This window comes from Tarenaya hassleriana, unplaced genomic scaffold (assembly GCF_000463585.1).
Source record: "Tarenaya hassleriana unplaced genomic scaffold, ASM46358v1 Cleome7, whole genome shotgun sequence".
NCBI lineage: Eukaryota > Viridiplantae > Streptophyta > Magnoliopsida > Brassicales > Cleomaceae > Tarenaya > Tarenaya hassleriana.
In genome coordinates this window covers 657,762-671,531 of record NW_010969548.1, presented here as the reverse complement: position 1 = coordinate 671,531, position 13,770 = coordinate 657,762, and the positions used below count along the sequence as shown (strand labels likewise).

Below are 13,770 nucleotides of genomic sequence, written 5' to 3'. Positions count from 1 at the left end.
CCCCGGAAGCCTCCCTCCGCCACACCGAGAAATTATTGGCGGGATCGTGTTTCAAATCAACGGCTGAGAGAGAGGCACCGGACAATGAATCGACGGTGTGGATTCGTGTAAGAACCACGAGAGAGAGCAACAAGTGAAGCCCGAGTTTCAGCATTTTGTACACCCTAATTTTAAAGATTTGTTTTCATATGTAATTTTTTTATACCAAAAACATGTCTAGGTACGTCTATTTATATACAACTCTCATCAAAACTTGGTGCGATACGTTCTTATCATTTTGGTCTGATTCTGAATGTTTCTCGTAATGAAATTTCCGTTTGCTTCACGCATTTTCTAATAATCGCATAATTGGACCAACAGACACGATCACGAAATTTCAAACGCATTTCCTATGTTACTTCTTTGGGTAACGTGTATAGGATTTATTTATACTTATTTTAGGCATTCTTTCAAAGCACCAATGAAAACGTGTCATGTTGAATCTTATGCGGATGATATTAAAAAGAGTGGAAACTCTTATTTTTAATATAAAGTAATCTTGAAACAAGAAAAATTCAACTATACTTTGCATATATATATATATATATATTGACACAATGAAAACAATGGCGACATTTGGATAATAAATAACCGACCCAAACATTTTCAACTCCAGAATTCAGTTGAAAAGTCAAATCCAAAGGGCCAACTCTTAGCCTCGTATAATGAAAATCTTTCGATTTTCTTTCATCAGTGGTAATGAAACAACGTCTAGTGTTGTTTATATCTCAACTCAACTTACCAAATTGGGTAGTTAAACTGGTGAAATGAGGATGTAAAACGTTTGTCCCATCACGAGTTCGAGTCTCAAGTTAGCGTATAATTCAAATTACATTGCTAGCTCGCAGTTTCGAGATTATTCTGGACTTCGACCGATCGATTCTAAAAAAAATATATACATAAACTCAACTTTAGTATCTAGAAAATGCTACATTAACGAATGGGAAATCCACCCACGAAATTCGAACCCAATCCAAATTTGTTCCAAATCTATTTTCAAATCCAAATAATTTGAAATTGGATTTAGATAGTAAAATGGGAAATTCTCGTAGGTTTTGGATTTCTGAAGAATCCGGAATTTACTACAAATATTCTCCTGTTTTTTATTTTTTATATTTATTTCTAGTGTCACAAAACCAAGATGTTTGATCGTTGTCATTTAAAACCGACTTAGGTTGTCTCTCAAATTCAAGATGCGAGTGAAGAAGAACATGGGAAGCCTCTGTCATTGAGAGAATTAGGGCTAAAATCGTCATTTGCGAGAATTCCAATACAAAGTCAACCGAGGCTGACTTTCTTCTACAAGTTTCGGGCTTTCTTGTAGTGTGTTTTGGGTTTATATACTGATTTGTTCATCAAGCTCGATCAAGAACAAAGAAACCTATCTTCCATAAACGTAGAAACATTCACTACAGTTTTTCTCTCTCCGTCAAAGAATCAATATATTGTGACCTAATTCATAAATGATTTCATTAGGAAGGTGTATAGATATTTACTTTCTGAAATCCAAGAACGACACATTTGAGAAGCTTATATTCTGCTCATATATATTGGGAAACGGTCCATGCTTCTCTTATCTGAATTTTGTTTCCTTTTATATATAGTATATAGTGTTATTTATAAGTTTAAGAGTTTAAAAAATATATTTACTATATTAGGAAAATTTCTGTATACGTCTTACTGTCGAATACATCTTTTTTTTTTCTTTTTTTTTTTTGTAAAATATCGACCGTTATAATTATTATTGTTTGAAGGAATAGTGTACCCATTTTCCTTGTAATGATCCGATCTTTTTTAAAAAAAAACTTTGTTATTTAATTTCTTCGATTTCCTTCTAATTCTCCATATGGTTGTATTTCTTTCTCTTTATATCTAATATTATCCCTTTTTCCCAATTTCCTCCTTTAGTAAATTTTGTTTATCCTTTTTTTAACATCTGTTTTATTTGTTCTTAATACTAACTTCTTTTATGGTTCTATTTGTTTTTTGTTTCTAATATATTTTAAATTTTCACCTTTCATTCCATTCTCTTGGTTTTTACACATAACAAACTACGCGCGTGAGAATGAAAAAAATTAGTTATCCACATTCTTTAACAATCTCTGATCTATATATATAAACACAACATTCTCGCACTCTAATTACAAATTACCCTAAAAACATGGACTCATCAATGGTTCTAGTTATGATCCTAGCCATTGTTCTGAGCTCCACAATCCCTACAGCTACCTCTCGTCGAAATAGCGCGGCCGAAACGACGTTAATCATACCGAAACACGAGCAATGGATGGCTAAATATGGCCGTGTTTACGAAAACGAATCCGAGAAAAAGATGAGGTTCGAGATCTTCAAGAAGAACTTAGAGTTCATCGAGAACTTCAACAGAAACGGGAACGCAACGTACAAGTTGGGCATTAACCAGTTCTCGGACATGACCGACGAGGAATTTCGTTCCACTTTCACGGGATTGAGGCTGTCCGATAAGATCATAAAGGGAAAATCTTTGTCGGGATCCGATGAAACGGATACGCTAAGGCATGAGAATGTGAGTCTAGCAGCTAATAATGTTCCTGATAACATGGACTGGAGAACGCGAGGAGCTGTGACCTCTGTCAAGAACCAGGGCGAATGCGGTAATTCGGCATCTAACTAGCCGATTTACAAATTTATTGTTATAAATCTCAACCTTATAGTACGTATTAAAATACATGCTTATCGTTTATGCGTAAAAGCTGCAATTTAGGGTTTTGTTTGTCAACCTAAGAATACTATTTACGTTAGATCAAAAGTCGAATTTGCATGCCACCAAAACTAATAGATCCAAAATATTAGGATCTTGTTGGGCGTTCACCTCCGTAGCGGCGGTGGAAGGACTGACAAAGATCACAACAGGCAATCTCGTGTCCTTGTCCGAACAGCAGCTCTTGGACTGCGATAGATACCACAAAGGCTGTCTCTACGGGTACCTGGATAGAGCATTCGAGTACATAATCAAGAACGGGATTGATTCCTATAACGACTACCCTTATAGAGGATGGCAACAATCGTGCCGATCAAACGCTCGGCCCGTCGCCAGGATCAAGGGATACAGGGTCATTCAGAACAGCGAGACGGAGCTGATGAAGGCGGTGGCAAGGCAACCGGTGGGAGTGGAGGTGGATCCGTCGTTTAGGCATTACTCGAGCGGAGTGTACGACGGGCCGTGCGGGACGGAACTGAGCCACGCGGTCACGGCTGTGGGGTATGGAACGAGCCAGAAAGAGGGGAAGTATTGGCTGGTGAAGAACTCATGGGGGCAAGGATGGGGAGAGAAAGGTTACATGAGGATCAGAAAAGACGTGGCCGCTCCTGAGGGTAAATGTGGTATTGCAATGTTTGCATTTTATCCGACCGCTTAAAATAATGTTTTCAGGTTATATTTATGTAAAGTCCATGTGATTTCCAATAAAACAAAATGTTCTAACGTGTTTATTACTTAGTTAAATGCTTTTAATGTATAAAATATACATATATATAACCAACTTAGTAACCGACTTAATTACGGAACAAAATGCATATAATATATATATCACATTCCACTTGATAAAATCATGAATAATCACGTACCCAAAAAAGGAAAAATAATTATATTTACCAAAGAAACACATGAAATTCATGTTAAAAGATAATTGATTAACATTAAAAATGTAAAATAACAAAACCAAATAGCTTGCAATTACAAAGACTAGGGAAAAATTGAAAGATATGTCATTAACGCTACAACCACCGTTACAATTGCCGCCCCGCCGCCGTTGCGGTTGCCTCCGTTTCCTCGGTGGCCACAGCCACTGCCGTTGCGGTCGCTTCTGTTTCCTTGGCCGCCACAGCCATAGCCACCACCCCACCACCTCGGTGGCCGCCGCCACCACTTCCTCCACCTACCGCCGCCGCCAACGCGGTCTCTATTCCTTTTTCCTGAAGAGCCGCCTCCTCCCGAAAGCTGCCTCCGCCAGACCGGAAAATTACTGGCGGCATCGTGATTCAAATCAACGGCTCAGAGCGAGGCGCCGGACAATGAATCGACGGCGTGGATTCGTGTAAGAACCACGAGAGATAGCAACAAGTGAGGCACGAGTTTCAGCATTTGTTGTAACCCTAATTAAAGATTTGTTTCGTGTATATAACATCTGGACACCAGAAATATGTCGACAGGCAACGTCTATTTATATACCATTGTCATGAAAACTTGGTGCGATATGTTCTTATTATCTTAGTTTGATTCTGAATGTTTCTTGTAATGAAATATACAGTTTCGTCTTCCTCGTGATGATATGTTCTGGTTGCTTCACGCACTTTATAATCCTCGTACAGTTGGACCGACGGACACGACCTTGCAACAATGTCGAAATTTCAAACGCATTTACTGTGACAATTCTCCGTATATGATTTATTTATTAAGTTTTTATATATATATAAACTCACATATGACATATCTATATGTATATGTACCTGTTTGGAACCTTAATCTACTTCTTAATTTATGTGTACGCATATGTGACATATCTCTCTCTCTCTCTCTCTACCATACATTTGGTCGTTGGATATTTTAATTATATATAGGTGACAAAATTATTATTTTTTTTGTTTTTTCGTGTGGATATGATTTTTATATTCCAATTTTCTAGTAAAATTAAAATTCATACAACAATTATTGGACCGTGTAGAGAAAGATATCTCTATCATTTCCCTTGTACGAAACCGGCAAATGGGAAGACTCGTTCACATCGGTCTTGTCATTTTTCGTGGGTCGTCAACTAAAAATATTAATTACTATTAACCGATTAAACCATTTATTTAAGTTTCAAAATTTGCTTCAAACGTTGAAAAAAATCGCAAGTCTAAATCTAATCTAATGCATGAGAACCAAACCGCACGTGAAGACGACCACTGACAAATAATTCCAGACACCGTATTCATGACCGTAGCCGTCGCTAGCAAACCGGCCTCCGGGAGGAATCCTAACAGGTGGGGGTGATCTTCCGCCGCCTACTCCACCGCCGACGATGGTTCCGCCGCCGATGGCTCCTCCTTCTTCCTCCACCACTTCGACCACCGCTGCCGCCGCGAAGCTGTCTCCGGTGTTCCGGAAAATCGACGACGGGAAGTGACGTGGCTTCTCCGACGGTACTGTAGTGTTTCAGATCGCCGGTTGTGGAAGAGCTGTCGGGAAATGAACCGGCGGTGTGGATTTCCGTAAGGATGACGAGAGATAGAAACATACCAAGCAAAGGTTTTAGCCTTTGGAGCTCCATTTCTTTTTGTTACAAATATAAAATTTTTTTTATTTATTTTGGTTGGAAAATGCACAAGTACAAATGTTGTTGTGTGAATAAATTCGAACTTATAAGAAAGCACTCATGCCACGCACATTTATACCGAGTCTCATCCATTTTCCGTGTTGGCGCGTTGACTTGGTCAACCCACAAACTTAAGAGGGGTTGACCACGTTTTCAAAATAGATTTGATTTTTTGCTCGGGTGTACCCAGACTTTGATTTTTCTTTACAGAATATATATATATATATATATATATATATATATATATATATATATGTGTGTGTGTGTGTGTGTTCGTGAGACATTGCAAATATATACCATTTTTGCAAATATTTTCTTTATAAATATTACAAAATTTTAACAGAATTATTAATTACCCCCATAATAAAATTAAATTTATATTATTGCCCCCAATTATAAATTATTCTCGGTTCGATACTCATCATCATCGAACGTAAAGTTTTATGATAATTAAGAAAAGATGTCATCTTGTTCTTATTCATATATTTTTTTTTTCCCGATATTTTGTAAAACGTACAAGGACACTTCCAAATTCTTACTTTTGTTACCATGCTTTATTAATTGTATAGATACACGAGACTCTTCTAAATTTCATTTCCCTTATTTATAATATTTCCATAAAGTTCCTCGAATCTTCAACCAGTCCATCTTTTGGTTGTAAAGTTTGATAAGTATTTGTTGGATTCTAATGATCATATTTCATCAAAATTTGAATATAGTATCCGGAGAGCATTAGGGTGATACCTAGAAATTCTAACCATTATTATTAAAACCTGTTGTACATCTAAACTTAAAAAGAATCAGTTGGTCGATTTATGTAATACCAATAAAAACAACTTTAAAAGCTGTTTTTTCTTTTCTTCTAATCGTTGACACTATATATTTTGAGAGAAAAGCAAAAAACCCAAATCACTTAGCAATGGGGTGTGTGTATATAAGTATACCATATTGATTCAGTATTTTATTTTTCTAAGTTTAATGTGTTCTCTTATGTCTATTTATTATAACGTAAAAAACCCAAATTCGGGATATAACCTATAAGCATGATATCCGAAATTTTGGATTTCCGACAAGATTAGAGACATGAGATCAGTTAATAGAATTGGAAAACTCAAAATTTTGAATTTGGAATTATTACATCTAAACACCCATATATAGTACTTTTCAAAACGAATTGTTATTAATATATACATCCATATATACATTTTTTTAAAATTAAAAAAAAAATCATGAAATAACACCCTCCATTAAACAGCAAGCCAACTACCAAGTTCAGGTTTTGGGTCCCTCTCACTAATGAAGCAAATCAAACAAAAATGTCTTTTGTGTTTGTGACAGAACTTCACTCTCTATACATACATATCCATCTTCTTCTCATTCATATCACCTTCATCAAGTGATTTCTCCGACTTTTCGGCTTAAATTTCTCGATCCAATGGCTCTCCGGTCCGCTCTGATCTTAGCGTTCTTCCTCTTCCCCGCAGCCCTATCGCCTTTTTTCGCTCTCTCGGCTTCCCAGTTCGTCAGTGGCAAAGTCTCCTGCTCCGATTGCCCCGACGATTTCGATTTTTCAGGTCCATTCATTACAAACCCTGAACGATGTAACAATATTTTGCGTAACCCTAAGTATATATACATATGTACGCATCTCTGTCTTGGTTTCAGGAATCAAGATCATGGTAAGTTGCGAAAATACGAGAAAACGTTTCACGGTGACGACAACAAACAAGAAGGGTGACTTCATGGCCGAACTTCCATCGGCGAATCCATCGAGCTTTGTGGCTGAGATACGAGGCGGACCGACCCAACTATATGGTTCGAGAAAGAACGTAAAATCGAATATCGTCAAGGCCTATGGTCGGCCCGACGGTTACGCTCTTTCTTCGCCGCTGATCTTCTCGATCTCGTGCCCTTCGGGCCTCGGATCTTCCAAGACGGTCGATTTGCCACTTCCACCGGAGTGGGGACTCGCTCCTACGAGCTATTACTTCCCTCCCTTTTTCCCGATCATCGGTATCCCATGAAGCGGTTTTATATGTCAAAGTTCATATCATGTCGTGTACTATATATATATATATATATATTAGTTATTAATGTTGTAGCTTTCAACTACTTTTAATAAAGTTTGAGTTTAATAATGTAATCATAGGATATGAATATTGGTTTTTTATGTTGTAGATTTGATTTGTGAACGATCAATATGCACCGATTTTCCCGTTAGCACCCGGTTTATTCATAGTTCCTAGACATTACATTACGCACAAGTATCTTTCGGTTTTTTAACAAATAAATGCAGAATAATGACGTTTTGGAACAATTTTTTATTGCAAAATAATTTACGTTTTGAGATTATTCATATAATTTTTTTTTCATATTACCCCTGATTGATAATACTTAAATATTTAGATATAGTTATCTATTCAATAAATAAGAATATTTTGGACACATTATAGTTTTTTTAATTTGTATGTTTAAATCTCAAACGTTATTTAAAATAAAACAAGGTAGTAAAAAAAAACTCATAAAACAGTATAGAGAAAAATTAATAAAGTATGATAGAAAAACACAATCATAAAATAGCATTAAAAGAACAAAAAAATTTAATGAATTCAGAAAAAGTTTATTGAAATTAAATAAGATACGAGGCTAACATTTTGATAAAAAAAAAACATCGTAATAATTTTTATATCCAATAAAATCATAAAAACATAACAATCTAATTTACTATATAATAACATTAATGTCATAAGAGAATTAATCCAAGTTTGATAGATCTCGGTGTGGCTGGTATTCATCTATTTCAAGATCTACGTTTCAATTATTATCTCCAATCGATAAGATTTTTGGTACCTGAAAATTTTTTTAGACATTAAAAATCAATATATCGAGCTAAAAAATTTCAATTTTTTTTTGTTATTTAAAAATTTAGAAACGTTAAAAGGAAATTCAAAAATATTTTTATAAGAAAATCCAATTCCGTAGAAATTTCAAAACTTCAAATATTCGTGTCCCAACAAATTAAAACGTTTATTCGTAGAATCGTCTATGTTTCGTCGGAGCATTCAACGTTCACCACTAGCGATGGAGTACCCCTTTCCGGCGGCTCGATAGAAGCTCTCGAGAAGTTTTGCGGAGAACCAGATTCTAGATTTTCGCATCTCTACCTCTTATGGTATGTCTTTCCCTCTCCTTTATCTCACAAATCTCTGAAACTTCGGTTTCATCGGATTTTATGGTAATCTGGATCGATTTCAATGAAATTGTTGTTCTACAATCTAGTGATGGAATTTTCTATGGCTAGAAAAATCTATGCATTACTTGAGTTTCTCAAGAGTTTCAGTCATTCTTCTGATCATGCTGATATTCGTTCTATGATTTACGGTGACAACAAAAAATAATCAGATCTCTTGAGTTCAATTCGCCTTAAATCGTTACTCGTTTCTATTTTAAGAGAGATTTGTTAGTTGTTTGTTTATTGTGTTATGGATTTAATTCGAAGGTTTGTTTTTTAAATACAATCAATCAGAATCCTGAGTTGAATTCACAACAGATTATAAGATGTTTTAATTTAAGAGATACTATATGTTATTTGTCGATTTTATTGTAAAATAACCAAGACAATGATTTTTTTTGGTGTTGCGTTTTGGGATTTTGTTCTTGTAATGAACATGAGTTTTTATAGATGGTTGGATAAGTAATATTGTTCATTTATTCAAATAGACATATTTCATTTTCTTATAGGTATTACTTACTGACTTGTTGTGTTTTAAGAGTGATCATCGATTATCATTGCATTCTTGTAACGTTGATTCGTAGTTAGTCACTGATTACATCTTTGGTTCTAGTTATTGGTACAATGTGATTTTTTACCCAAAAAATATGCTTTATTTGGTATTCTTAATCCATTATATTGGAACAATCAAGTAACTAAACTTTTAATACATATGAACTTGGTGTTGTTTACTATTTCATGGGTTTTTCAGAGTTCTGTGAAGTTGACTTAGACATTAGATGGTTTGCCTATCTTTTTAACTTCCAATGCCCTATCAAATTATCAACGATAGCAGTTGTAAACAAAATCACGAAGGAATGAAACATAAATACGACAGTACATCAAATAGATGCTCAAAGCCTACTTTTCTTTGTTTTAAAGCTGAAAGGAGTGGGTAGTTTGACATCATAATGAATATTGAATTAACCATAAAAGCTTCATTTATTTGATTGGATAACATGCATTACTACATGGCATGATGGTGCATGTGCTAATATGATACTTAAAGCTTTAACATACACCCCTTTTGCAGCGGGAAGCGAAATAGTTGTCTTAGTTGTCTGTTACTATAGATTGTGTATGATATGCATACGGTGGAGGAGTTTGATAACCTTGTGGAGGGGATTAACCAACTGGAGCCGGCGGGGTAGGGTGTGGAATAGTAGGTGTTGGTGGTGAGTAAGTTGGTGGCGGTGAAAAAGTAGGTGGAGGTGGTGAAAATATTGGTGAAGGAGGTGATTGATAACTAGGTGTTGGGGGTGGAGAGCTTGGAGGTTGGTAAGTTGGTGTTGGTGGAGGTGAAGGGGTAGGTCTTATAGGAGGAGAAATGGGTGGTGGAGATAGGAGTGGTGGTGGGTGAAATGGTGTTGGAGGCTGGTATGTTGGTGTAGGAGGTCGTTGTACTGGCGGTGGCCTTATTGGAGGAGAATGGGGTGGTGGTGAAGTTGGAGGACTGTAGATTGGCGTTGGAGGTCTTTGTATTGGTGGTGGTCTTATGGGAGGAGACCGAGGTGGTGGGTAAGTCGGAGGACTATAAGTTGGTGTTGGAGGTCTTTGAACTGGTGGTGGCCTTATGGGAGGAGAACGAGGTGGTGGTGAAGTTGGAGGAATATAAGTTGGTGGAGGTAAAGTCGGGGGACTATAAGTTGGTGTTGGAGGTCTTTGTACTGGTGGTGGTCTTATTGGAGGAGAATGTGGTGGTGGTGAAGTGGGAGGACTATAAGTTGGTGTTGGTGGGCGTTGTATTGGTGGTGGTCTTACCGGAGGTAAATGGGGTGGAGGTGAAGTCGGGGGACTATAAGTTGGTGTTGGAGGCCTTTGTACCGGTGGTGGTCTTACCGGAGGTAAATGAGGTGGAGGTGAAGTCGGAGGACTATAAGTTGGTGTCGGGGGTCTTTGTATCGGTGGTGGTCTTATGGGGGGACTATATGTTGGTGGTGGTCTTATCGGAGGAGAATGAGGTGGTGGTGAAGATGGAGGTCTGTAGGTTGGTGTTGGAGGTCTTTGTACAGGTGGTGGTCTTATTGGAGGTGAATGTGGTGGTGGTGAAGTCGGAGGATGGTAAGTTGGTGTTGGCGGTCGTTGTGTTGGTGGTGGTCTTCTCGGAGGAGAACGTGGTGGTGGTGAAGTCGGGGGACTATAAATTGGTGTTGGTGGTCGTTGTATCGGTGGTGGCTTGATCGGAGGAGAACGAGGTGGTGGTGAAGCTGGAGGACTATAAGTTGGTGTTGGAGGTCTGTGTACAGGTGGTGGCCTTACAGGTGGACTATAAGTTGGTGGTGGTCTTATTGGAGGTGAATGTGGTGGTGGTGAAGTCGGAGGACTGTAAGTTGGTGTTGGTGGTCGTTGTACCGGTGGTGGTCTTATCGGAGGAGAATGTGGTGGTGGGGAAGTCGGGGGACTATAAGTTGGTGTTGGTGGTCGTTGTACCGGTGGTGGTCGTATCGGAGGAGAACGGGGTGGTGGTGAAGATGGAGGTCTATAGGTTGGTGTTGGAGGTCTTTGTATCGGTGGTGGCCTTATAGGTGGACTATATATTGGTGGTGGTTTTATTGGAGGAGACTGAGGTGGTGGGTAAGTTGGAGGACTATAAATTGGTGTTGGTGGTCTTTGTACCGGTGGTGGTCGTATCGGAGGTGAACGGGGTGGTGGTGAAGATGGAGGTCTATAGGTTGGTGTCGGAGGTCTTTGTACCGGTGGTGGCCTTATAGGTGGACTATATATTGGTGGTGGTCTTATTGGAGGAGACCGGGGTGGTGGGTAAGTCGGAGGACTGTAAGTTGGTGTTGGTGGTCTTTGTACCGGTGGTGGTCTTATCGGAGGTGAATGAGGTGGTGGTGAAGTCGGAGGACTATACGTCGGTGTCGGAGGTCGTTGTATTGGTGGTGGCCTTATGGGAGGAGATCGAGGTGGTGGTGAAATTGGAGGACTATATGTCGGTGTTGGTGGTGGTGATGTAGGAGGTGTTGTCACCGGCGGTGCCCGTATAGGCGGGCTCGGTGGCGGCACCGTTGGGACACCGTATGTCGGTGGAGTAGGAGGAGGCGAGTAACCATACTGATCAGTCTCATACCGATCAAACTTTTCTCTTACTACACCATTTGCAGCTACAGAAGCACCGAGAGCAAGAACTACCACTAAGAAGCTCAAAACTTCTCTCAACGAGACTATCATCTCGTAAGTAAGCGACTTTGTGGAAAGGAAAGATAGACCGAAACACTTCAGTCTTTAATATACAAAAGGAGGTGGAGATCTCAATGAATATTGTTTCAGGATCTCTGCTGAATTTAAGGGGGCATAGTAAGAAAGAGTCGTCTTTCACGGTCAGCTTTCGGCAATCGACGGTTATGGTTTCGTGTCAAAAAGACCAGAAATTGCTATGACCATCTTCTGCTCCTCTTTCAAACCCGTGTAAGATCTCTTTGTTAATGTAGTACATGTGTCATGAGATTTGTCTTGAAACCGTTTCTGATTATGTAATCCTTTGTCTCCTTACTAGAGTCATTAATGGTGGCTTTTGACCCTTTTGTTTCATAGTGGTGAATGTCAAGGATTAGAAAGTTGGAAGTAAACAAACATACAGGCATTCCCGGTATGAGATATATAATGGAAAATATATCATGATTACTTAATTTGTTTATTAATCTTTTTTATTATGTGAAATAAAATCTTTCTTTTTTAGTAAATTATGAAACTTAATTTGGATATTTGGATTATGAAAGATTATTACCCATGATGAAAGATTGCATACTAGACTAGTATATGAAAAACAAGTTCCAAGAGATTTGAAAAGTGCTTTCATGGAAATAAATTTCGGTTGGGTTAGAGATTCAGTTTGTGCTTTTATGGAATTTCGGGATTTAATTACAATATTCGTACGTAAGGATGAATTAGCATCTTACAGAACATGACATATAAATGTAGTGGAAGACAACATTGCAAAGGCTCAAAATTTATGATGAAGAAGAAGAAGACAGAAGTAGTAAGAACTAATAGTTGACTTAAGTTTTTGTATATTTACTCATCAATTTCTCTCTAGGATTTTTTCTTCTGCCGACAGTAGAAGATTAACAAAGAAACAAAAACCTCAATCCCGGGTTTGAAGCAGGAAAACCCGCAAGTGACAAACATGTCCTGGTTCCATGAATTCCCATATTATCAGATTCTATCTCTTGTTTTATATGCTTATCATCTCAACAACTCATCCCGATCGAAGCCTATATTTTCTGATGATTGTCATATTGGCCCAGACAGATGCAGTTTAACGTCCGGATGTAGACGATGAAACATGTAGCCAACGTTTAGTGTTTTTACCCGAGCCTTTGTCGAAAAAGGCGATGATTTTTTCGCTTTCGCATATTACATTGGCTGCCCATGAGAACTGGTTTTGTTTATAGCCGTAGCTGTAACTTCAGCGTTATGGATTGTAGGTTTCGACATTTCGGCCATAGCCGTAACTTCGTGGGTTAGTTGTAGAGTGTTAAGTTTTGGTTTGGCTCATCATGTTAGGGAAAAGAAAAACGTCTTTTGGCATTTGTTGTTTTGTAAATCCAAATTTGACAATTCTATAAATTCAAAAAAAAAAAAAAAATTAATCCAAGTTTCTGTTTTAGGATTATCCTAATTCTACGATCTCACATATTGAAAATTTCAGATTTTGTTTCACTTACCCGTTTTGGATTTTATGTGTTACATTCTGTCCACTTGAGTTTTTTTATATTGGTTTGGTTTCCGAATTATAGATAACAATGTTTATTTTATAAAATAGTTCCGATTGTGTTTGGTTATTTCGATATTTAGTTCGCATTCCATTTTTTTCAATTTAAAAAATTATATGTATTTGAATTTATATCAAATTTTCTTTTGATATGTCTCTTTTGTTTGGTTGAGATGGGAACTGAAACAGACACCCATAACAATAATATATTCAACGAAACCATCTTAAAAAAATCATAACAATCTATGAATTAGCTTCATCAATATATATATATATATATATAGAAAGAAACCCTAATGTGTTGTAGAAGAAATGGACATTGAAAAGGCATGAAGAAGAGGAACCAGTGAAGTTAACTTCGCTGTCTGACTTTCAAGTAACAATTTTGTTTTACCTTACTTTTTGAA

The 13,770-nt window shown here is 37.6% G+C and overlaps 3 protein-coding genes across 3 annotated transcripts; 2 read left to right on the top strand and 1 right to left on the bottom strand.

Moving 5' to 3' along the window:
• The first annotated feature begins 2,145 nt into the window (after nt 1-2,145).
• Nucleotides 2,146-3,461, top strand: LOC104800522 (ervatamin-B-like). The gene is made up of 2 exons (XM_010523342.1): nt 2,146-2,672; nt 2,872-3,461. Exons 1-2 carry the CDS (start codon nt 2,201-2,203, stop codon nt 3,435-3,437), a joined length of 1,038 nt encoding a protein of 345 aa, XP_010521644.1. The 5' UTR covers nt 2,146-2,200; the 3' UTR covers nt 3,438-3,461.
• A 3,267-nt stretch (nt 3,462-6,728) lies between these two features.
• Nucleotides 6,729-7,554, top strand: LOC104800521. The gene is made up of 2 exons (XM_010523341.2): nt 6,729-6,949; nt 7,041-7,554. Exons 1-2 carry the CDS (start codon nt 6,811-6,813, stop codon nt 7,397-7,399), a joined length of 498 nt encoding a protein of 165 aa, XP_010521643.1. The 5' UTR covers nt 6,729-6,810; the 3' UTR covers nt 7,400-7,554.
• Nucleotides 7,555-9,558: 2,004 nt separating this feature from the next.
• LOC104800520 (proline-rich extensin-like protein EPR1) lies at nt 9,559-11,900 on the bottom strand. Its single transcript, XM_010523339.2, has one exon. It carries the CDS (start codon nt 11,818-11,820, stop codon nt 9,772-9,774), a length of 2,049 nt encoding a protein of 682 aa, XP_010521641.1. The 5' UTR covers nt 11,821-11,900; the 3' UTR covers nt 9,559-9,771.
• Nucleotides 11,901-13,770: the final 1,870 nt, after the last annotated feature.